Here is a 26798-nt window from a genome sequence, read left to right as displayed (position 1 = left end):
CTACAGCAAAAACTTCCAATAGAGAGTTGATTGAAGATAAAAAAGAAATTCACTAAGAAATGAGAGGCAGCAACAAATGTATTCAATTTAGAAACAAGACACTGCAAGAGACATAACAGCTTTGAGAGGCAAGTCAAACTTAAAGCTAAAGCTAGGCTACAGATCTTCTATAAACTTCAGACAGTCCCAATGTATACAAGAAATCTCAAATGCTCTGCAGTTTTTACTTTATATGTATAAAAAATTGATAGTCTGAGGCTAGGTTTACACAAATGCAGTGCAGGAAAGTGATCCAAGTGTTTTACACCGCATTGAAATTTCACTTCCCTTGCGATCTGCAGCAGGCGTCAGTGAAATCCTAACAGGTGGCAAACACAGTGCCTTTGCCAGGACCGGATTGCATGGTACAAAAATCACCATGCGATCTAGTTGCAGTCCAGCGCAACTTAAACCCATTCCAAGTAAATGGTCTCAAAATTGCACTGCACTAAATTGCATGCCAATTAACAGGAATGTGGTGCAGTTCATGTGAACCGCCTAAAAATTTGGTTTAACTTTAGCCTTAAGTTAATGTAAAAAAAAAAAAAAAAAAAAAAAAAAAAAAAAAAAAAGATTTAGGATAAATATATATTTGTGCCTGCTGCCCAGAATGTATTTTTAAAAATTCAAGTATTTTACAGGTTTATAAAATATGGAGGTAAAAAGGTTACTAAGCAAACCTGCTAAAAACATGCAGTTTTCTAAAAGAAATAAAAATAATCTCTGTAAAAAGTGTAAAAAAGCTTCCTATTAAAAACCCAAATAGGGTATACTGGCACTTTCATAAATCTGGTATACATAGCTTGCATAAGCACATTCATAAACAAAACCCTTCGTGGCTTCCATGAAGATCTGCTGACCAGAATGCAGATAGAGCCAGATTAATCTGCTCAAGTAGGCCCCCATTGTATCTCCATGGAGTCCCTCTGAAAAACAAAAGACAGACATTACTGGAAAAAAAAAACCCACACACACACCTGTCATTTACTCAATTTTTACAACTTGCTCAAAATTGATAAGCAACCTTATACTACACCATTAGTTAAAACTAAGTTTATAGGAGCAGGATCTTGAACAGTTTTTAGTCTGACAGATGTGAAGGTTCATGCACATGACTTTAGTGCTTAAAAACGTGAATGCCGACACCCTCCCCACCCCCCTGGTCCCCACTGTACTTGCCAAAGCTGTCAGCTGCTCCAGCAGTTTGGGGGAATTTAACATCCCTACTCTACCTTTGTAAAAAAAATAAAAAACACCCCCCACATAACTTTCACAAATAAATGTATATTAACTTTTGTGAAAAGTTTTGGCACCTTTAAAATCCCACTTTGTGTCCAAGTTTGTAATTACCTGGGATGTGGTGCCCATTTTGGCCTTTCAATACCCAAAACCTTGTATAATATGAAGTGTTCTGTAGTCCAGAAAGATAAAATCAGGCAGGGTTGATAACACTGCTTGTGTAAAGTGTTTCTAAACCCAGGACCCTGGATTTACTATCGGTCTCCCACTGTACACTGAACATGGAAGTGCAATTAGTCTAGTAAATATAAACTGCCAAATAGTCAGCAGTATTTAGCAGTCGTGACTATCAGCTTGTTAAAGCTGATGTCTGGACAGTGCCGATTGGCCCTGTGCTGATCACATGCACCCCCCAAGAACCCCCCCCCCCCCATCAATACACACCAAACTGAGCATGTGCAGAGTGACTCCAAAGGCTGTTCTATCAGGGGATGGATGGGGACAGTGGAAGGGGAGGATCAGAGAAGACAGGATCAAACAGTCTTTATTCACAGTGCAGAGGATTAACCCCCTTAAGTTGAGTATAACAAAGCATGCTTTACTGCATATAGAGACTGGTTTTAACTGTTGTGGGTTTAGAAACACCAAGTGATGAAACATGGGGAAATGTGCCAAGTATTGCAGAGATTTACTGCATTTTTTCCCCAGAGCAGATGCATAAATGTGCCCTGAGCTAGATTTAAGAAAGTGATCATTTGTTACCATTAGATTTTACAATATTCTATCAGTGAGTAGGTGTCAATAAATGTACATCCATATAACACAATTTTCCTGTAATATTACCTTCATAAAGCTTTGTGTCATACTCCAGCAGATGGAAAAGGCTCTCTGGTAAAAGGCTGGTCAACCACAAATTCTCTTTTTGAAGGATCCAGTTGTTCACAAGTTGCTTCCGGAACAGGAAGCCTTTGATTTGTTCCAAGTAGAAAAAATCTCCAGTAGCCATGAACAATCTGGTGGATGGCAATTGTAACAAGAGACAGGTGACTGGATTATTCCATCTCAACTGCCAACCACTGACCATATCCACCCACTACCCATGTGGGTCAAGTTCTGCCCAGCACAGGAGTCAAAAACCAAGTGAGAACACTCACACCTAGTAGTTTTGTACAAAAGCAGTGAAAGGTCTTAGGTCAGTAATTGTGAACCTTGGCACCCCAGATGTTTTGGAACTACATTTACCATAATGCTAAACTACACTGCATGAGCATCATGGGAAGTGTAGTTAAACATCTGGGGTGCCAAGGTTCACCACCACCGTCAAATGTAAAACATCATTATGCATCTGTAACCTTAAAGAAACCCTTCTGCCTGACCATTCATGTCAACAAAAATATTCCAATATGTCCTGTTCCAAAGCACATCTCAGCATTAGAGTACACCTTTACAAAATGCATTTTATCCACATTACCTGCAAAAGCTTCCTTTGCATAGGCATCCAAAAGCCCAAGACTGCTGCCATCCTGAAGTGATATCAGTCGCAGCAAACTCAAGATGTCACTCAAATTACATTAGTGCTCCCTCACTCCTCACAGCAGCTACATAAGGGTTATGTAGGGATGTGAAAGGGGCAGAAATTTGAAAACTCCAAAAGAAAAAAGAGCTATGACATGCAGGGAGGGGGCTGTGCTAGGGAACGAAGCAGTCCATCATCTAAATTTTCTTGCAAGGTGCCTTTTGATTTTTCCCCTTAACACTGGAAGCAAGCAAGCATTTAAAATAAAATTCTTTACCTGCAGTTCATGTTGGTGATGTGGCCCCATGTACATATTTGGATGGGGAAGGGAATTGTTAAAACACCTGTATTAGTTTTATTGCAGTGTATCAATGGCACATCCTTGTGTACACCTTAGGCATATGATAGTGTCCCAGACATACTGGGAATAGGCTCTTGCAGGTACCGAGTTGATGTTAGCTGCAGTTATCACAGGCACTTCTACACAAGTAGAAAATGTATAAAAACACCACACAATTTGATTACCAATTAACCACATTCCCCAAACTGCAGCTATTGACTTTTTGCAGAGAAAGACTTTTTTGTACCTACATTATACAAGGATATACATATGCCTACGACAATCATTTTAGAACCTCTGATATTGTTACCCCTGATAAGCGAGCAAGATTCCCAGAACAGGCCATTGACATTCCTATAAACTCTAGACCGGGTCAGCCACCCATAGATCAGCCAGGTGACTGGTACAGTGAGGGAACAAAGTATTTGATCCTCCGCCAATTTTGTACATTTGCCCACTGACAAATAAAAGTGGTCTAATTTTAATGGTAGGTTTATTTTAAGTGAGAGACAGAACAAAAATATCTGGAAAAAAAAAAACATTTAAAGTTTTAAATTGATTTGCAATTTAATGAGTGAAATAAGTATTTGACCTCTTTGCAATACATGACTTAGTACTTGGTGGAAAAACCCTTGTTGGCAGTCAGACGTGTCTTGCACACATCTCAAGAGGGATTTTGTCCCACTCTGTAGATACTCTCCAAATCATTAAAGTTTTGGGGCCTATGTTTGGCAACTGGAACCTTCAGCTCCCTTCACATATTTTCTATGGGATCAAAGTCTGGAGACTGGCTAGGCCACTCCAGGACCTTAATGGTCTACTTGAGCCACTCCTTTGTTGCAATTGGGGTGTTTTGGGTCATTTGCATGCTGGAATACCCATCCACAACCCATTTTCAATGCTCTGGCTGAGGGAAGGAGTCTCTCAGCCAAGATTTGATGGTACAGGGCCCTGTCCATCCTTTGATGTGCTGAAGTTCTTTCCCCTTAACAGAAAAACAGCCCAAAGCAGGTTTCCACCTCCATGTTTGACAGTGGGGATGGTGTTCCTGGGGTCATTGGCAGCATTCCTCCTCCAAACACAGCGAGTTGAGGCCAAAGAGCTCGATTTTGGTCTCATCTGACCACAACACTTCCACCCAGTTCTCCTTGGAATCATTCAGATGTTCATTAGCAAACTTCAGACAGGCCTGTACATGTGCTTCCAGCAGGGGGACCTCGCAGGCACTGCAGATTATCAGACCTTCACGGCGTAGTGCGTTACTAATTGTTTTATTGGTGCCTATGGTACCAGCTGCCTTAAGATCATTGACAAGATTCTCCTGTGCAATTCTAGGATGCCTCAGTTATCATTGAAACTACACGAGGCAAGACCTTGCATGCAGCCCCAGACCGAGGGAGATTGACCGCTGTGTTTCTTCCATTTGCGACTAATCGCACCAACTGTTGTCATCCTCTCACCAAGCTGCTTGGCTATGGTCTTGGAGCCCATTCCAGCCCTGTATAGGTCTACAATCTTGTCTGACATTCTTGGACAGCTTTGGTTTTGGCCATGGAGGAGAGATTGAAATCTGATTGCTTCTGTGGACAGGTGTCAGCCAGGTAACAAGCTGAGATTAGCAGCGCTCCTTTTGAGAGTGCTTCTAATCGCAGCTCATTACCTGTACAGAAGACAGCTGAGAGCCAGAAATCATGCTGAATGGGGGATCAAATACTTATTACGCTCATTAAAATGCAAATCAATTTATTATTTTTATAATGTGTTTTTCTGGATATTTGTCAGTCAGTTAAAATAAACTGACCATTAAAATTATAGATTGATCATTTGTCAGTGGCCAAACATACAAAATCAGCAGGGGCTCAAACACCTCCCCCCCCATAGATTGTGGTCTGGGCTTGCTGACCCACCATTCCAGAGCATTAAACAGTGCAATGCAGAGGGAGTACTTGGAAAAATTGGAGCTGTAGTAGGGAGCGAGAGCCACACCAGCTGATGCCTCCTCTGTAATGCTGGCTCCTGTCCCATGTGGAGCGATACCAACTCCTCTCCACCTCTTATCCCAGCTAGCAGTCTCCAGAGTGGTGCCAGCAGCAGGAAAGGAGATCTTCAGGTCAGCATGAAGCAATACACTGTCCATAATAGTATCGGGCTGCTTTACCCACACTGGTAGGTGCAGTGTACCTACTGCTTTCCTGTGCTTAGCCATAGACTTCAATTATAGCCTGCTGGTTTAGTGCACTTTCTGAATGCAGGAGTTTGTGTGCCTTCAGAAAGTGAACCACACCTGCAGGATAACAGAAGAAGTCTATGGCAAAGCTCAGCTAACCCACAAAAGTCTTAGGATTCACTGCACTGCATCCATGGTGCTGGAAAACCACAGCAAATCAGTGTGAAAGCAGCCTTATAGGGGCTCAGAACAGTATGGGTTAATTTACATTAGTAGTTGGGGGTAGTAAAATTAGTTTGCTGCCCCAACACCACACTGTAGTGGTCAGGGGTGTACACATGTCACAACAGGAGTTATATGCCCCGTTGGTTGGTGTAGCACCTGTTGAGCATCACCTATTCAAGTGAGTGAGGCTGCCATGCAAATGTTTCAATCTTTTAGAGAAAACAGGGTGTTAAAGCAAGCAGCATGTTACTCTCACCACATGCTTTAAACCCTTGGACCCTGCAGAAGCATGCAGCTATGGGACATTTGCAGAGAGGCCCCATTTACGTGAATGGGTTGCGAATGGCAGGCAGAAGCAACAGGACTCAATTCTTGCTGTGGCATGTGTACACCTTTGGCTGCTGCCTTAGCAGCTAAGGGGTAGTAAAACTGACTCAAACAGTCATTTTAAGATGTTACAAAGTGACACCTAATTGTGAAGTGGAAGGAAAGTGATAAATGGTTTTCAAAATGTAAATATCTGAAAAGTGTGCTGTGCCTTTGTATTCTGCCCCCTTTAACCTGATACTTTAAGTGGAACCAATTACATTCAGAAGTCACCTAAATTAGTAAACAGTCCACCTGTGTAGTTTGATCTCACTATAAATTCAGCTGTTCTGTGAAGCTCAGAGGTTTGTTAGCAAGCCTTAGTGAACAAACCGCATCATGAAGGACAAGAAACACCAGACACCTCAGGGATAAAGTTGGTGAAGTTTAAAAGGAGAAGTCCAGCCTGGGCTTCTCCCAAGGGTCACAGGAGTGCCATCAGTTTTGCACTACTGTGACCAGTTTTCAGCAGAGTGGTCTGAAGTACACTCTGCTGAAGTCACCAAGATCAGTCCACATACCGCATCCCAACTTCAGAAATCTGAATCTGCCAGGTGCCTGGACTGATGGCAGTCTCAGCAAGCCGCTGAAACTGTCATCAGTCCAGGCACTGCCACTGCTCAGCACTCCAGCGAGCTGCTGATTGACAAGTCAGCAGCTCTCCTCTCGGGGAGCCTAGAAAACGGAGCAATCGGCGGTGTTTGATGGCTTGGTTCTCAGTGCAGAAACACCAGGGGACAGATGCATCAAACTAATGCTGCATCCATTTAGGAAACTATGAATATGGGATAAGGGTTAAACCCATACTTCTCCTTTAAAGCAGGGTTAAGTAAAAAAGAAAAAATATCCCAAGCTTTGAACATCTCACGGAGCATTGTTCAATCCATCTGAAAAAATTTGGCACAACTGCAAACCTAACAAGACATGGCCATCCACCTAAACTGACAGGCTAGGCAAGCAGAGCATCAGAAGCAGCCAAGAGGCCCATGGTAACTCTGGAGGAGCTGCAGATAACAGCTCAGGTGGGAGAATCTGCACAGGACAACTATTAGTTGACCATTCCACAAATCTGGCCTTTATGGAAGAGTGGCAAGAAGCCATTGTTGAAAGAAAGCCATAAAAAGTCCCATTTGCAGCTCATGAGAAGCCATGTGGGGGACACAGCACACGTGTGGAAGAAGGTGCTTTGATCAGAGACCAAAATTGCACTTATTGGCCTAAAAGTAAAATGCTATGTGTGGCAGAAAACACTGCACATCACCCTGAATGCACCATTCCCAACATGAAACATGGTGGTGGCAGCATCATGTTGTGGGGGATGCTTTCCTTCAGCAGGGAGAGGGAAGCTGGTCAAAGTTGATGGGAAGATGGATGAGCCAAAAACTGGGCAATCTTAGAAGAAAACCTGGTAGAGTCGGCAAGACATGACTGGGGCAGAGGTTCACCTTCCAGCAGGACAACGATCCTAAATATACAGCCAGAGCTACAATGAAATGTTTTAGATCAGGGGTGTCCAAACCCCTGGCCCACAGCTTACCCAGGCTCTGCCAACACATCACTGGCGATTGGCTGGCTTTTAAAAGCAGCTGCTGTTAGTGTGTCTAGCAGGTCCAGGATACAAAGCCGCTCCCACACCCTCCCGTGCTGCCAAGGGATTGGCCGCTAGGTGGTGATGCCATCAACATGGCACCTCCCAGCTTCCCGCCTGCTGTTTACTTTAGAATTCCTTCCACCATACAGCCTGTGTGTAGCAGTGGGTGGGAGTTGGGAGGTGCAGGAGAGCTGAAGTCGGCTCAAACAGTGCCAAGAGGCAAATAAGCATAAATCGGCAAACATAAATGTGCCGGGGACACCAATAGTGGGGATGATTAATTCTACACAACCAATTTTTTTGGCCCCCCCGAATACTTGTAAAACCTACAATGTGGCCCTTGTGTTGAAAAGTTGAGACCCCTGGTTTGGATCAAAGCATATTCATGTGTTAGAATGACCCAGTCAAAGTCCAGACCTAAACCCAATTGTGAATCTTTGGCAGGACTTAAAATTGCTATTCAGATGCTCTCCACCCAATCTGACAGAGCTTGAGCTATTTTACAAAGAATGGGCAAAAAAATGTCTCTAGATATGCAAGCTGAAAGACATACTCAAAAAGACTTGGAGCTGTAATTGCAGCGAAAGGGGGTTGCACGCCACACTTTTCAGATATCTGTAAAAAATTTGAACCACCATTTATCATTTTCCCTTCCACTTCAAAATTATGCCACTTTGTGTTGGTCTATCACTACATTTATGTTTTTGGCTGCAACATGAGAAAATGTGGAAAAGGGGTACGAATTATTTCAAGCCATTGTAGAGGTTTAAATGGGGGGGCGGGGGACACTCCCCAGTGATCTTTGGCTTCTCCCATGTTCAGTTAGATCCCCACTTTAATGTTGCTTACCCCTACTCCAAGGGGTAGGCAACATTCATACCAGCACCAAGGCCAAAACATGCCTTTCTAGTGTGTGGCAGTGCCATGCATTGATGCAGCACTGACAGTTTGCTTTTAATTTAAAGGTCACAAAATGACATTCATTTCTGCTCACCACAACAGTGCAAGGCAGACATGTGGCAAAATGGGTAAAATTGCAGGCATGCTGCATTTTTATATGACAGCACATCCCACCTTAGTGTTGTGGTGGGAAAGGTCAAACGATTTCTATGTGCCCTTGTACTGACCTGTGCAAATCAACACGACTCAATAGAGACAATGAAAGAATCCCAAGTGTCAGGCAGTACCCCTTTACCACAAGTTGTTCTATGCTGGTTAAATGACTCAGCATTAATGACACTGAGAACTAAGGACATAGTGTAATCCTAGGGTATCAAACGCACCTTCTAAAGGCTGGTACACAATCCAAATATCACTAGTTCAACAAACTGGCTGACATTCAACCAGTGTGTACAGCAGCCTGCCCAACTTCTGTTGAATAGGCATGCTGGAAACCAACCAACATCCAATCAGTGCTAGCAGCCAATGGATGAGCAACCTTTTAGGGTTTAGGAAGAATTTTAAAGCTGAGCTGTACCTGTAGCATGGTAGTGAGTCTATGAGCTTCCAGTTTACATAGTTGCCAGCAATTTCTTCAAGACTGCAGATTCTGTACATCTGAACTTTAGCTGTCGTCCAAAAATGTTCATGGCTTATTAATGAAACCCTCATCTCAGATTTCAGAGAACTATATACACCTTTCAATGTGTCTCTGTAAACCTAAAAACAATTCCATAGGTTATCAAATGAATGACTTTACAGTTGTGATTAATGTACCAACAAAAAAAAAAAAAAATAAAAGGCTTCATGTACACAGGACATGTAGTACATTGCCCTGCCTCTTCCAATCTTGCACTTGCCAGAAAAATGACATCCAGCATATGTACACATCCATTACCTTGTTATCCTCCCTCACAGTACAAGGAACATGCACAGCTGTGACTGTCAATCACAGGCTGTGTGTTGCTCTCCTCCCTTGTCACCAATTATCTGAGTCAGAAAAGCAGTCAGAAGTGACACATGCATATAACAGGAATGAGGCAGTAGGTAGAAATCACTCAGTGCTTTGGATAGACAAGTATACAGGGATGTGCTTTGTTCCTAGTTCATGTGTGAGGTTTACAACCACTTTAATTACCAAATTGCCATATCAATAGGCTCATAGAAGTTTAAAAATTGCCTACGTGGTATACAGGCATGAGAATGGAGGAAGTACATCCAAGCCCTAACCAAAAGGGATTTAGTTTGTTATGCATCGGGTAGCAAATGCTTAGGTTTTGCTTTCATACGAGTTAATCTTTGTGTGTTTGCTTCTACCAAGCAAATTCTGCTTAAAAGGTAGCAGCAAATCCCATTGAAGCCATAAGCAGTGACACTGCCATGAGGGCACAGAGTCATGCTGCTCTCCACTAATTGCAATAATGGGGGCACATGCAATCTTGTGCAGCATAACAATGCAGGCAACCGTCACTGACCAATGACAATCTCCTCTGGGAGCAGGTCTAAAAAACACACTTGATTCACTGGCAAGTCCTCCAATGTGATTGTGTGCAGCCTGTTATTAGTGCAGGGACTAAGGAGGCATCAGAACTCCAATTTTCATTATTTGAACTTGAGCTTTAAGAATGGTAACTTAAAAAATGTTTTAATTAAGGCTTGCACAGTATAGGATTTCATGTCATCTGTTTGCCAAGAAGTGTTAATCCAGCTCTGAGCAGTCCTCTTATTTTTCAGCAAGATAAAAAAACCAGACAGAAATAGGAGTCATTTCTCCCCCTTGCTGTGAGTGAAAGGTGATTTACATCTCATGCACAAGCCTGAGAGACATTCTGTACTTCAGGTCCCCTCCTCTCTTCTCAAGCTCTCCCAGGATTGGCTGCTCCACCCCTCAGCGTGATTGGGCATGCTGAAGTCATGTGGTGACTTTCCTGGGTGCCATTGTGCATGTGCCAAGCAGAAAATCAAATAGTGCTCAATATGGACTCACTGAATGTTGACTGTTTAATAAGCGGGGCAGACTGACCCATCGGCACTTAATCAAGTGCCAATTCATAATTTGTTAAACGAAAGATTGAAGAGCTTGACTTGTAGTTTTGTTAGCCATTTGTTTTGGCAGGGGTGCAGTTTCAGTGCTTGCCATAGGTGCCATTTTCACTAGATACGCCTCTGGGGGGGGCTCTAAAAAAAGAAACTGTAAAGTGATAGGCCCTTTGAGAATCCTCCAATCACCACACCTTGATACATTGTGACTTTTCCTGTTAAAGTGCTCCACCAGTGAGTAAAACGCACTCAACCAAAAATTACCATTAAAGGCCTCAGTTCTTCATTAAAGGCCAATGAAACTCAGATTGCCTCACTTCCAGGTTTTGGAAGGCATGCCAGCTGTACTGGTTTATTAATGAGGCTGTGTTGGTTAGACATGTGCAATTCGTTTCGTTCAATGAAATTCGTTAATTCAGAAACATTTGAATTAACGAAAACCCATTTAACAATTTTTGGGAAAATATATATATATATATATATATATATATATATATATATATATATATATATATATATATATATATATATATATATATATATATATATAATTTTCAGGAATTCAAGAGAATGAAGCCCTGAAACCAACAACAGGTATTGGAATTTCCTTTCATATTTGGCTGGTAGTGAACACAAATTTATCTGAAGTTACGAATTGTCCAAAATAATGAATGCTGCATCTAAACGCATGGAACGTAACAAATCATAAATAAAATGAATTTGTTTAGATGCGGCATTTGTTATTTTGTATAATTTCTAACTTTGGATAAATTTGTATTCGTTACATTCACCAACAGCCAAATTTGAAAGGAAATGTCAATACCTACAAATTAAAGTTAGTTGGCATTTTCAAATTTGAAAAAACAATTCGATCATAACAAATGACCCAACAAAATGAAAACTTTGGCAGCACACATCTAGTGGTGGTACTCACTTAAGCACCCTGTTATGCAAATGTGAAATTTTCTATTTATCCACTTTAAATAAATTACTACACTATTATCCATCATCTTCTTGGGGTTTTGTTTATTCCATCGATTGAAAGAGCTGTATTTGGCGTGTGAGTGTTTTGGATCCATCCTATCTGGGGTCATCTGAAGTGTTCTGATGAGCAGATAGTATCTAGCAAGTAGTGTGTGACTTGTGTTACTACTAAACACCCAAGAGTATTAAAAAAGTCTACTTGATACCTTCTTTTGTTTAAAACGTCCCCATTTACGTCCCAATATCCACGCCAAGAGGGATCTGCACATGGAAAAGTAGTTCTCCACAGTTTGAATACCTTGGGAAAAAAAAACAAAAAAAAAAAAAAAAAAAAACAAAACCAAACTGATCATTGATGCAGGCCCATTTTTCTTTAGCATGTAGTGAAAACTACTGTTTGCCTGGTCTCCATTGACTTTGCTTTATGTAAAGATGCTCCTTATAGTTGCAAAGACTGACTCCTCCACAGCAATTTAAAAATCCATAAGCTTGGCTCCCATATTGCTGCAGGGAAGTGACCTGTTTAGAACTGCGCAAACGCCACCATGTAGATCATTGTATAATCTGAACCAGAGTCAGCATCTGCTTGCAAAGAGGTATTGCCAAATTTAGGTACCAAATAAGGCCCCTTCCACATGGGTGATCTGATCAGGTCCACCTGTCAGTTTTTCAGGCGGACCTGATCAGACCCTCCACAGTGTGTGGAGCGGTGGGTGACCGTGGATACATGTCCTCTGACACCCACCACCATCCAATCCTGTCTGCCAAAAGCAGATGGGGGACCCATTTCCCATCCAGCTGGCATCGGATAGAGACAGACAAGCAGCCCATTTACATCCAATTGCCCCATAGACGAACATGCTGTGTCAGCATAGCAGAGCGGACAGACCTGTCGTCTGCCTGCTTAGCAGGGATCAGTGGAGAGATCCCCCGCTGAGCAAGTGGATCTCACTTCATGGAGGTACCTGTGTGAAAGGGGCCTAAAAGCACACAAAATAATAATGTGAAGTAAACCATTAGATTTGGATAGCGTGGTAAGGCATTTGCATCACTGTCCGGTTTTAAGAGTCAAGTCTATGGGAGTGATGTGAATTGAAGTGCGAAGGGAAACCTAAACAGGACATACGGAAAAGAAACTGACACTGGGTTTAACCCTCCATCCAAAAAACCTCAAACTTAGTTGGAGTGAGCAATCTGCCTATAGAAAAAAAAAAAAAAAAAGTCAAGTCAGCCTGTTTGTAGCTAATAAAGCTAGAAAAAAAAAAAAAATTATAAATATAAATATATATATATATATATATATATATATATATATATATATATATATATATATATATATATATATATATATATATATATATATATATATATATATATATATATATATATATATATATATATATACAGAAAGTCACCGCAGCCTTGGATATTAGGAGCAGTGCATGACATGTTTAAGGCACATGGCTTCACCTTTTGGTCAGTGCATAAAAGATAAAGCATGTCCAAAGCTATGTTGAGCGTGACCAACCAGAAGTGACATGTGATTTGATGCTGTGGGTGACTGCATCTCCAGTTGCAATCAGAGCTGGCTGACAGAATGGAAGCCCCATTATATACAGCATTCACTGCATCATATGAAGTGACAGTGCTAGCGCTCTGGTGTTACCAGAAACAGTGTTTGCTGGGACTTGTAGTCCCAGCAAGCTTCAAGGGAGCCCCAGCATCTGTACAATCCCAGGTTACAGCGCTGCAGGAATGTCAGATAATGTGGAAGAGTCTGTACAGCAGTAGTGTAGCGCTTACATTCAGGACGGGCCAGTTTGCAAACGTTCCCAGATGCAACCCTACAGCATAATCACAATCTGCTGTACAACTCAGGGCTTTTTCAAACATGGGGGCACTAAACTTCACTTTTAAGCCATGCTTCTAGCACCCCAACCACTACCCTCTTTAGCTGCAGAGGCAGCAGCTACAATTCTACCTCACTGGTAGTCATAGCACCAGCTGAGTTCAGCCCATTCAAGTAAAAGGGGCCACTTTGCAAGCACCCTGATGCCACGTGCAATGCATGTGGTTGTACAATACTAATACCTTCTTGGCTGCCTTAATGCTTGATTGTTGCAAATTCTTGTATTCATCACCCTGAATAGATTTAATGTGCAAGAAGCTGGATTGTTAGTTTTCCCAACTTTGCATCTTTGTTACAATTTTACCCAAAATGTAATATTCCAAGCAGAAATTCTCTTACTAGATTGCTGCATTATCTGATCAAGATTATAGGTTTGAGCCAGCATATTTACCAATCAACTTTCTGGCATATACAGCATTAGCCCACAATATAGCTCATATTGCAGCTCCCAGATAAGGGCTTCTGAGCTAGAGTGTGCTACTAAATGGACATCAATTTATATATTTGTGACAGACTTTTGCCACCAGCACTGGCTAGCAGATGAACAGTCTAGGCTGAGGGGGGGGGAGATTGTATTGTTAATTGTAATTAGCTCCTGCTATTGTGTTTATACTACTGTGTGAAGCTCGGTGCCACCAAGTCTGTCCTACAGGTCATGTCAGTCATCTGGTCTGGGTAAATTTTGTAGTAAGTTAGCTCATGTTAATTAGCTAGCTGAGTCATCCTGCTGTATACATTTGTGTGAGATCTCAAATAAAGAGTTAGTCCTGATGTACTCAAAGACTGGTGTTGTCTAGTTCTTGGGGGTTCCTATAGCCATATCCATTAGACTCGTGTTCCAGAACTTAGGAAGCGGTATACTGACGGAAGCACTCAAGTGAAGTGAGGGACGTTCCATGACAATATTTCTCCTGCAATTTTAGAAATCTACTTAACATTAGGATTTGCTGCTGTCACATTAGATTACAATATTCTTGTGTTCATTTGCTTACCAGATATTATAGATATACTTTCCGGCATACAAGGCACCATTTCTATGAAATTATATAAAAAAACTACTTGCTGGACTTTCATATTGAGCAATGCCAAGATCTGAGGTAGTTTTATTTTTGTGAGTAAATATACAAGGTGAGTGGGGCCCCCATAATTTTAACAATTCTTTAAAATGTGGTTTTAGAATTTTAAATTGTAATTTTGGATAACCCTGACTGTAGAGATTATACCTACTAGACACAGCTTACGCAAGAACCAAAGGCAAATTCCCAGTATAAGCCCCGATTACAAGTCTGGGAGAACACAAGCCACAAGACTATGGCTTGTTAAATAAAGCCAATTTTGGATTTAGTGTCTCCGGAATTGGAGACATCTGATTGGGACAAAGCAAAACACTAACAAGTGTTCAAACCATTGCAAACACTAGCATACCTAAAGCAGAACACCAGCAAACATGTTCTTGTTGCTGATCTACCTTCATCAGCTTTGCCATCTATGTCCTTTTGAGCTCTGTAGCTCCTCTAATAGGCTGCTGAACAACTGTTATTGCCTGGTGACTTGCTGTTTGTAAGACCGCTGGCTTCTATCCTCCGAAGTTCAGTCAGCGGTCTGACATGCCCCCTTGTAGTCCTCTGAAAGCAAGCAGGGAGGAAGCAGACATGTGGGCGGAAGGGGGTCTTACAGCCCCTAGTCTGCCACCCATGGAGGAGGTGTCCTCTGCTCCTGCCAGCAATCCACCCATCCACTCCACCCCCCGCTATCTCCATGCAGAGCAGGGATCATCAGTAATTACGTATGACACAGCAGGGATCCCCCACTGTGTCAGGTATTGTTATATGAGAACACCGATCGCTGATCTCCCACCCCCCCGCTGTTATAGGAACAGTGCACTGTCAATCTTAAAGTGGGGTTCCACCCAAAAAACAAAAATACCTGGAAAAATTGTAAAAAAAAAAATTTGGATATTTTTTTTTTTCCCCACTTACCTCTAAATGCCTGTTGCTAGGTGGTCCCTTGTAGTCTGCCTGTTCCTTTGCCTGGGCTGGTGACATAACTTCCCCCCAGGCACAGGAAGGGCTCCGCTCTGCTCCCTCCTTCCTGTCAATCTGGGACCCATTACAGGTCCCAGGTGATTGAGCGGCCAATCGCGGCGCCGATTGCACATGCGCAGTGGGTGCCAGGCTGTGAAGCCACTGCCGGGCGCCCAAAGTTGAAATGCCAGCGCCGACGAGCGGGGGGGGACCGAGCGGGGGTTCGATCCCCCGCATCGCTGGACCCAGGGACAGGTGAGTGCCCAATTAAAAGTCAGCAGCTGCAGTATTTGTAGCTGCTGACTTTTACATTTTTTTGACAGCCCCCCTGGGTGGAACTCCTCTTTAATAAAGGCGGTGGGGCATCAGTGATCAGTGTTCTTACATACAACACTCAACAACGCAGGAGATCCCTGCTGTGTCATACAACTACTGATAATGCTGGCTATACACTGGTTTCTATTTATATTAAATTTAATGCATTAATTATATTAATATGCATTTATATGGCTGTAACCTAATCATACCATGTTTTATGTATGGCTTTCTGGCTGCAGAATGAGGGGTGCAATTTATGTTGAAGTGGGCAAGTTCACATTTACAAGCCTAGTGTACCTCCCACATTCACTCCCATCCCAAGGATTCATGAGAAATGTAGTCCGATTAGACTATGATGCAATCACTGTTCTCCAAGAGATCCTCCCTGCCAGAAAAGATGCATTTTTTTGAATCAGAGCTGACTTCCTGAAAATTCAATCAGTCATCTCTTAAACAGTAAGAAATTTCACAAATGTAATAACCGTTCTGTTTTAAGGCACAGAAGGGTTTTAGTAGAAGTAAACCACAGTTACACTCTTACAAACATGTGCTCATCACTGAACACATTACATATTTGAGAAGGGCTAGGAGCTTCATAGTATAAAGAACTAAAATTTGTCAGTGAGCCTTCCATAGGACAAAGCCAAAGTTTTTTCCCCTTATTAGGAGTCAACATGTTACCTATATCTTCATCACGTCCAGCCAGCTGCCCATTCCAGAAGTCAATTGTGACATTATGAAGAGATGCAAGATACTGGACATCACAATCTGTAGAACCCCACCGGGACACTTTCCTTTTATCAAATCTTTGCCACCACAGATAAATTCTTTGCAGCTGCCTGGCACATGACTTGGAAAGTCCAAACAGCCAATAGGAAAACAGCCACTGAAACCGCTTTTTGCTGTACTGGCAATATAGCCGATCTAGATCATCATGACCTAATGGAAGATATGAAATTATAAATTATATTGTAAAATTATCTACTGTGTACAATGCAAAGATCTTGTATTTAGCAGTGGTAGTGATAAGTGCTATGCTATAGCACCATTTTACAATCCTGATAAACTTGATGCAGAATTAAATCCTAATCTAAAACAGTGCAATACCAATGTCTCTTCAAAGTGAAAAATGAGAGAATACCATTTTTATTCACACTCATTCAACTAAGCTGCCATGATCATGCAATGAGATGTTTCAATGACAGTTAAACTGGGAGAAAAAAAAAAAACAAACAAAAAAAAAAAACTTTTCACATGGGAAAAAAGTTGGAGTTTGTCCCTTGTCCCATATGGAATTTTTCAATTTTCTCATAGTGTGTACCCCACTTAAGGTTAAATTTAACAATTTTCCATAGAAGGCATTAGAACAAAAATTGTGCCCTTTAAAGCTTGGCTATGTGCACCCATAGAATTTTAAGAATAAGGGCAAACACCTGAAGTAGTCATGAAGACTTGCTTTTAAGCCAATGCTCAGTCCTGTACTGCTTTTCGTGAAATAGATAACAGAACAATTAAACATTATAAAAACGTGTACAATTTATGTGGTTTTAGAAAAACAACAATTTTTAGATAGTATCAAAGTATTGATAAAAACCAAAGCCGGCACTTTAAAAACCTCAGAATCTATTCTAAAGTACAACTTTATTTTAATATTTTAAAAGCACAAACTCTATTATGTATATAGATCTAAGACTAAAAGCCCTTGCCATTGTTAATGGTGTTATAAATGTTTCAGTGTAGATATCACAAGAACAGACAGCTCTAAGTCTTTCAAGTCCCAAGGAATTTCTCCAGCTTCTCATACAGCTCACAAAAGCACCAACTGGACAAAATCAATTCCAAGAAATCCAGGAAGCAGTGACCCCTTTTCCTGTACTCTTCTACAGACAAATCTGCCAATAGGGCATTCTATATGCCGAGGCTGAAAAACTCATTCAAGCCTTCAATGTCCATTTAAGTTCTGGAGAATCCAGTACGATACATATTTACAAACTAATGTATTACTGTAGTTTACCAATTTTACAAATACTTCAAATGTTGGATAAACCCTTAGCTTCTCGACAACCATTTAATTTGAATTGATAGCAGCACCACAAGTGTGAGTCAAGCCAATAAGCTGGTTATAAGCTTGGCGATTCTCTTTGGGTTGCAGGAAAGAAAAATCACTTGATTCCTCCATAACAGGCACTGTTGATTGGAGAATCTACCACAGAGTTAGTGTTTTCCCAAAGGGGGGCACAGGGCCATGCTGGGAGAACAGCGATTGCCACTGGCAATAATCACATGAAAAGAAAAAGCTGACATGTTGGTTGTACCCAAGTTGATCAATCAACTTGAGTACAAAACGGTCTGCCCATACATGGTTCAAATCTCAGCAGATCCCTGTTAAACTGGCTGAGATTTGAACAGTCTAGAATTCAGCTTTACACAAATCCCAGATTAAAAAAAAAAAAAAAAAAAAAAAAAAAAAAAAAAAACACCCCACACAACCATCTTTATACCATATGAAAAAAACAGTTAGCACACTTACATTCAGCATCCATCTTATAAAGAACGTGCTTCTGAATTTTGGAATAGTCACCATGGTATGAGAGTGCCAGGCTATTCAGTTCTTTCCACTCATATTTGAAGATGGACACTTGTGCCTCTTCAAGACACTCATCTGTAACTGAACGAAGATAAAAGGGAAAAAGCAATGTAACAATCCACTTTGCTACTTTTAAAAAAACCCCAAAATTGCACTTCCACTCTCATCATTACAAACATTGCCATTTCAGTCATTTGTGTATAAAAATTATTGAAATCTTGTATTCATCCTGCTACACAGTGGCACAATGAATTGTTACATTTAACACCAAACAGTCAAACATGAAAGTGGCTGAATATTTGAGTTTAGAAAAAAACTTCTGTAGTCACAATCACCCTAGGGCATCAATGATACAGATAACACACTAAGACATCTTGTGCATCACTGACAGGACAAGCTAAAATGTAAGCCCAAAGAGAACCAAATGCAGCTTCCATAATAAACTGGTAGACTGCAAAATTTCTCATTGTTCTTTGGTTTAGGTACCATGTTAAGTATTACAGTGTTCATTTTATTTGATTGGCGGTTGCCAGTTAGATTTCTATACTCTGCATAGGTCTTTCCTTCCCCCCACAGGACTTAGGAGTTTGGGTTTTAATGCAAGCTTAGGCAGTCATCTACTTGCATTTTTTTAAGAGCCATAAGTATCCATTTTATTAGATTCCTAGTTTTCACTGTAGGGCAAGCTACCTACATGAGCAGGTTTTTCCTGACAGATATTCAGGGAACAATGGGGCAAGTATTTTTCCCTGTGCAATCTGTTAAACAGCAGTACCCAACCTCAGGCCTTAAAGCACTATTAAAGTGGTTCTAAATCCCATTTGAATGCATTCTATGTATTAAAGTGGATGTAAACCCGATTCATGAAATTTGAGCTGGGCACATATCTGCAGTGTTTTCCTACCTGTCTTCAAAGCACTAAGTCCTGTAGCTTTTTCCTGCTTCATTCTTATGTCATCAGCATTATAACTTCTGACAAGTTCTAACACATAAAACCAGCCTGAATTTTGTGTCCGGGAGGATGCTATAAATAGAATTTACTCACTGGACAGCTCTGAAAGTCTGCCTATCTGGAGGGGGGTGGGTGGTCTTACCTCCAATCAGCCATCTCCCAGTGTAATCCAAGACCTCCCTCAGTTCTGAATGAGGAAGTGAAAATTCTAACACGATCTGCACTTTCTAAATTGTATATAAAGCTGAAGAGAGCAGATCTACATGTAAAACTTATGGAGGATTGGTTTCATCCCTGTGTATCAGAGGCTGTTCAATTCACTGGGTACACGTGTTCACATCAACTTTAAATAAAAAAAAAAAAAAATAAAAAAAAAGTCAGAATCCCTCCCTCACCCCCTTAGCCACTTCAGGCCCAGACCATTTGGCTGGCCAGAGACCAGATCACTTTGAGATTCAGCACTGCATCGCTTTAACTGACAATTGCGCGGTCGTGCAACATGGCTCCCAAACAAAATTGATGTCCCCCCCCCCCCACAAATAGAGCGCTCTTTTGGTGGTATCTGATCACCTCTGCGGTTTTTATTTTTGCACTATAAACAAAAAAGCAACAATTTTGAAAGAAAAGCAATTTACTTTTTGCTATAATATCCCCAAAAATACATAACTTTTTTTCCTCAGTTTAGGCCCATACGTATTCTACATAATTTTTGGGAAAAAATTAAAAATTGCAATAAGCGTTTGGTTTGCACAAACGTTATAGCGTCTACAAAATAGGGAATAGCTATGGCATTTTTATTCATTTTTTACTAGTAATGGCAGTCTGCAATTTTTATCGGGACTGCAACATTATGGCAGACAGATCGGACACTTTTGGGACCACTCACATTTATACAGCAATCAGTGCAATTAAAAATGCAATGATTACTGTGTAAATGTGACTGGCAGTGAAGGTGTTAACCAGGAGGGGTGCTGCAGGGGTTAAGTGTGTCCTAGGGAGTGATTCTAACTGTTGGCCATGGGCTCCTGCTGTCAATCACATTCTGACAAGGGAGTGGGGCCCAAGCTACCGTGTCAGTAGATTACAGGCAGCTCAGAAGGAAGCATGCACAGTTGCCCCCATAGGAAGGCACTTTCTATGGGGGAATTTGCCAAAGGAGCACCAGAGAAGAGGAGATCGGGGCTGTTCTGTGTAAAATCAATGCAGGCAAGCACAACTACTTTAGCAAAAAGTATCAATACTTTAATCCCAAAGGGAAATTTATTCTGATTTAATAACTTCCCTTTGTGATTAATAAGCATTCTGATTCATGACTTTTGGGGTTCTCTTCTCAATAAAATAAGCAGCTTTACTAATCACTTTAAACCCAAAAGCAAACTATTATATTGCAGCTTACCAATTCTTCCATGTGAAGACTGCATTAGAAAAAAAAAAAACAAAAAAAAACAAAAAAAAAAAAAACAAAAAACAAAAAAAACAAACCCCTACATGTTTTCATCTGGTGATCCAGCTAGCAAGTGTTTTTTCAAGAACACAAGTTATCCAGCAGAGAGCATCAGTTTACATGGATTAGAAAAAATGTAACACTAGTAGCAATGATTTAAATGATCAGATTTCTTCATGTAAGACTCATGCCAAATGGAAAAAAAGCTGCTTGCTGTAACTATTATAAAGTGTTAGCTGGAGTCTGGCTTTCATTTGTTAGTGTATTTAAATCTGCTAATACATTTAACACTCCCCTCCATGCTCATTCCCCTAGAGTTGTCTCATCAATACAGGTGGTGTTACTGGCCAGATCAACTGATAACAGATGCAGCCACCACATCCGATTGTTAAGCTGCAATAAAATTTGGGGGTTTTTGAATCTAATACAGCTTTAAATAACCCTCACCTTGCACAGGTGCTTTAAGTTTGAGACAGTGGCTTGGTATTGCTAACGGCTCTATTTTATCTATGCAAAATTGCCAAAACATCACTTACTGGGGTACTTGAGGACTAAGGTTGGGAACCGTGGTGATAAACGTTCAAGCAAAATGCACAGCCTCAAACTCAAGGTCTCAGGTACTTTGTTTTCCCTGGAAACAGTGATAAGGCATAACCAACCCCCCCCCCCCCCCCATATTATTCACAAGCATTAAAACACTTGGTAGTTTGAAAAAAGGTCCTCCAAAACACATAGGTGAATTTGTGATAGTTGCACAATGTTTAGCAGAAATGGTACTAACCTTTATGTTTGTCGTCAAGGAGATCTCTCTTTATACCCCAAATATCTACAATTTCATGATCAGGAAGCTCGACAGGGGGGAGTGGAACTATTTCTTCTAGTGTTAGCAACTGTAGCCAATACCTTTTTAGAGGAACCCCTGAAAAAAAGAGGTCTTGCAATTGCCTGTTGTATGGCAATGTCCTGTACAACTTACTCCAAATGTAAAGAAGTTTAAAAGCCTCTTTGGGGGTACAGTCACCACAGCCTGTCCTAAAATCAGAGCCAAAGACAACCTAAAAAATAAAATATATAAAAGTTGGGATTAAATAAAAAGCCTAAGTGTTTGACACGCTTACATTGGCACATCTGTTTTACTTTATTATAACACCAAAAAACACCCAAACCATACAGTTTCTACTTTTCTTAAAACCTTTTCTTAGTTCATTGGGGACACTGGCGTAAGTTATTAGTTATACCGCAGCCTGCAGGAGCTTGGACACAAATAATGCAATTAGTCAGCCATATATAACCTCTGTCACTCATTTTCTAGTTTTTTGAAAAGTGTACACCATAAAAGATGGAGTGGGAGCGGTCTCACCCCCCCCCCCCCCCCTCACCCTGCACACCCAATTGCGCTCCATTTTCATATTGTGCTGATCACTAGAGGCTGATCTGCCGACAGCCTAAATATTAAGGCTGGATTCACACTAGCGATGGCTGCAGCTCGCAGTAGGGGTCTGGTGCATCCTTGTTCTCAGTTTCAGGGTTGAATCTGGGTCACATTTTGCCTGAATTCAGCCCTGAAAACGGAACCAAAGACGCACAGGACTCCGCCACAGAGATTTGAAAACTGGCTCCAGAGAGCCGATCACAATCTCATGTCACGTGAATTGGGTACGGGGAAACCTGGAACCAATTTGCACTAGTGTGAACCCAGCCTTACTGCTGCTCAGGGGGTTCTAGGCTTCAGCAAAATGACAGCCTCCTGCAAGAAGACAGGAAAAAATGCAGTAGGCAATTTACATAGCACGCTTATTATGGTAGCGTAATTTAATGTAAAATTTTCATTGCTAATGGTTATGGGTAAAGTTCAGCTTTAAGAGTTCTGCCACATCCTTTGTATGTATACTGATGGGATCCCGTTCTGGAGAACACAATAGCATACTATAAGAACAGATGTCACAACTATGTATGCAGGAGTCCCATCTAAATGGCGATATCAATAGGCGTTCAAAGTGTCAGTATTGAAGTAAGCCCATTCAGACAACGTGCAGGTGTCTTCCGAATCCATGTACAATTTTATAAATATGCTATAAAAGCACAGAGTTATTCTAGAGTCCAGTTATACTAGGTTGTATGGTTTAAAAGATGATATTTATGGAGTTACAGTTGGTGCAGCGATTTCTAAATGTGTTTTGGCATACAAGCCAAATGGTGCCTTTTTTAAATTTTTTAAATGTATGTTTTTATACAATGTTTGATATGATACCTTAGGTGGCCATTTTGAAATCTTTCATTCAACCAGTTATAAAATACCTAGAGAGGCAGGTGGGGAGGGCAGCAAGACCCAGAATCAGCAGGGGACAGCCCCAGCATGGAGGTAAATTTAGGCCTGTAAACTGGCCACAATCATTGCAGCATCAGCATGAGCAGTCCAATGCTGGCCATACATGCAAGTGTTCGCAGCCAAAGGTTTAGGCTGCCAGTCAATCAACAAATTTGGTTCAAAGAACATTTGAGACTGTTTGCCAGAAAAACTTTAGAACAGAAACCTTCAAATCCTGTGGAAAGTAAGGAGGATGTTGCTGAATCTTTCCCCAGAGAGTGAACAATTGTACCTGCTGTAGCGAGTTTTTTGGTACATAAAACCCATTAAACAAAAACTGAGTTCCTACATCTATCAAGTCCTTTCAAAGGATCACAAATCCATACAAAAAACAAAAAAAAAAAAACTGGACAGTATAAAAAGAACCCCATGCCCAATGACATTTTGGCAATTAGAAGTGCCTCAATGCTGTAAATAGACCCCAATGCTTTTCAATTCACCAAGAATCTTCAGTGGAAAGGCAGCATGGCGGTTGGTACACTTCAGGAAAATGGATCTACATTTCTAAAATTCCTGCTGGATATTTCTATCAGTATGACTGCATTATTTGAAGAGCAGGCTCTTTAAAGTTTGGCATCTCTTTCCAGACTACTTCAATATTGGGTTGGGTGAGGATTTTATGCCCCTTGTATGTCTCCAGCTGTACACCATGCAGACCTCTAGACCGTGGGTGACTACACACTAGTGGTTGATCTTTACTTTGTATGATTTACCAACCATTGTGCCTTGCTCTCCCCGATAAAGATTCTTATTTTAATTGAAATGTGTTGGGCCCATTTATAGCATTGAGGCACTCAGTTGTCGATAGCTTAAAAAGACCTCTATGCCAGATGACCTATTAATTGTGGGTGCCTCAGCGCTATAAAAAGACCCAATGCATTTCAATTCAGAGAATCTTCATCAGGGGGGAAAGGACAATGTGGCTGGTAAACATCAACCACTAGAGTGTGTGGACCTCTGAATGACTACACTAGTGGTTGAGGTTTACTTTGTAACATTTACCAACCATCCTGCCTTGTTCCCCCTGAAGATTCTCAGTGAATTGAAGTGCATTGGTCTTTATAGCATTGAGGCACCCACAATTGCCAACAGCATAAAAAGACCATGCCGGATAACCTCTCGGTAATAGAGTGCCTCAGGGCTATAAATAGACCCATCATATTTTAGTTCACATAAGAATCTTCATCAGGGGTGCAAGGCAGGGTTGCTAATCATACAAAGTAAACACCACTGGAGTGTTTAGTCATCCAGAGGTCCACACAGTGTACAGCTAGAGATTTACAAGGAGCACCGAATCGTCCAAACCAATATTGAAGTGGACTGGAAAAAAAGGATGCCAAACTAAAGCTCTATTCAGGAAACCTGCTTTTCAAACAGCCATACTGATGTACACTTCGAGCTGGACATTTCTAAATGTAGAGCTACTTTCCAAAAGCGTACCAACTACTGTCCCTTTCCCCCCAATGAGGATTCTTGAGGAATTGAAGAGCATTGGGATCTATTTACAGCCTTGAGGCACTCAATTGCCGATAGGTCATTGACCATGGCTGCCTTTATACAGTCGTTAACCAGTTTTTTGTTATTGTGAGATTTTTTTAAAAGGACCTAACAATGTAATACTTTTAAAATTTAAATGTTAAAGCTCTTGCTATAGAATGGTATGTGCCCTTAAAAGTTCCAACCAGCAGGTACAATTGTTTTGTTCTATATAAGGATGTGGAACTGTCTGCTCAACCAAACTTTTCCCATAGAGTAATTACATAAATTTATTTTTATTTTTTAATTGCATAACTGCATGTAGGGTCGGCATTAGGATACACCTCATTTATGTGTGTATGCCAGACACCTTTTACAGCACAAGACAAAAAAGGAGCACATTACCAGCTGCCTGAAGGTCAACAATTTGGGGTTCAAATTGTGCAAAGAGATGGATGGCTGGGGTCAACATCTAGGATGCATGAGAACCTAAGCAGCACTTAACTACAGGTGAATGTCTCACTAGTAATGTTTTCTGTTGTCTGGGAAAGGGACTACGATTGCTCATCAAGGGAAGCATGCTTACAACGTCACTACACAATTTTAGCATATTCTTACTGAAAGCACTCATCCAGGCTACCTTCATCTAGAGCAGCATTTCTCAAAGATCCCATGGAACCCTAGCGTTCTTCCAGGGGGTGCAAGTGGTTCCAGGAGCAATGAAGTGTGGGGACCTACAGCAGACACTGACAACCAATGAAGCTGGGACTGATTCCACTGCACTAGGTAAGGAGCCGTCATTCCTTAAATTTCAGGCGTATGGCAAATGTTTCTATATAGGGAAGAGGGATAGTAAAAGACATTGACCATTCATTGAAGAGTGGCAATGCCTCCTGATCAGTGATTAGCTCAGGAATGCTTGGCTTAGGATCCAAATCCATGAGTGCAATCCTGTAAGGAAACTCATGGGGTACAGGCCATTCATATGCAGCCAAGGATTTACTTGCCTGCAGCTGTAAATCCACACACCATTTACATACATGCAGCTGTGGGCAGGAAAATGCCCCCACCATTTAATATGACTTTTGTCCATTGCAATCAATGACTGATATCTGGGATAAGGTCAGCAAGACCCTTCTACATCAGAGGTCTCCAAACTTTCTAAACAAAAAGGCGTAGTTTACTTTCCTACAGAATTTGGGGGGGGGGGGAAGACGACGACTAGTAATCTTGAGTAGAAGATATCTCAGCATTAGTGGGAGTAAACAATGCCACCTCATTGCTGTCATTGGGAGGAACTGTGCCCCAAGGGCTGGATAAAAATCAAGCACTAGGTCACATCCAGCCCCTGAGCCAAAGTTTGGAGACGGTTCTACACAATTTGATTTCCTAGTCCTAACATGCCCAAGCTCCTCATCCCCATCTACTTATATGTCTCAGTCCACATTCTCCTACCCCAGAAACAAACGCATCCATCAGTGCCTGCAAACCTCCTCCCAACCCCATTGGAGCCCTTGAACATTTGCTCTAATCAAGTAGAGCTGCCACATATGGAGGAGCAAGTGGCCTCCCCATGTGACAGTGCTCAGGCCAAGCAGTGAACCCAATGGTGGAAGGCTGTGAAGTCATGCACTTGAGGGACCTCATTACCCTCAGAGCCTGGGGTGGGATCCCAGTAGTGAGCATGGATCAGTAAGTACACCTTGTCATGAATATTAAAAACAATTCCACCATCCCGTTTTATTTTACACATCCCACAGCCTGATGGTGCCAAGACGTCATAATCTGTAGATCTTGAAGGTTAGAGGATTTCCCCAAGGTAAGTGATGAGAAAGGCTGATCTAGTGTCACTGGGGGTAGGGTTATCTGCCATCAGATCTCAGTGGGTAGTGACATTGCCAGGAACTTCACGGATCCATTACAATGTGAGGAGATCGGACAGCACATAGTCACCTACCTGGCAGTGCTTGGCCCACAGACTGTCAGTAGCGCTGACTCTGTACAGAGCGGTGCATACTCCACCAACAGACAGCAATGACAAGGGGTCCAGGAGATCCAGAATGTGCAGTAGGACCTCATCGCTCAAATCCAGTAACCCCCTGTAGGTGGCGCTCTGTACGCGCTTGTCTCCGCCCGCCGCCCGCATCTGCTCTGGCGGTTCCCAACACTGATTAGGCCGCGGAGCCAAACACATCTCGCATCGCTCTGTACTGCACTCCCCCGCCATCATTAGCGATCACAGCAAGTCTACCTACGCCATGTTGGCCGGATACC

At 41.6% G+C, this 26798-nt stretch overlaps 1 protein-coding gene across 1 annotated transcript; it reads right to left on the bottom strand.

Moving 5' to 3' along the window:
• Positions 1–640: 640 nt before the first annotated feature.
• LOC141141257 (uncharacterized) lies at positions 641–26751 on the bottom strand. The gene is made up of 8 exons (XM_073628937.1): positions 26482–26751; positions 21462–21735; positions 18228–18359; positions 16379–16636; positions 11653–11744; positions 8961–9142; positions 2122–2291; positions 641–965 (listed from the first exon to the last, which is right to left on the bottom strand). The coding sequence occupies exons 1-8, from the start codon at positions 26749–26751 to the stop codon at positions 790–792; spliced, it is 1554 nt and encodes a 517-aa protein (XP_073485038.1). The 3' UTR covers positions 641–789.
• Positions 26752–26798: the final 47 nt, after the last annotated feature.

This window comes from Aquarana catesbeiana, linkage group LG04, assembly GCF_042186555.1.
Source record: "Aquarana catesbeiana isolate 2022-GZ linkage group LG04, ASM4218655v1, whole genome shotgun sequence".
NCBI lineage: Eukaryota > Metazoa > Chordata > Amphibia > Anura > Ranidae > Aquarana > Aquarana catesbeiana.
The sequence above is the reverse complement of the archived record's forward strand: the minus strand, read 5'-3'. Positions and strand labels throughout refer to the sequence as shown.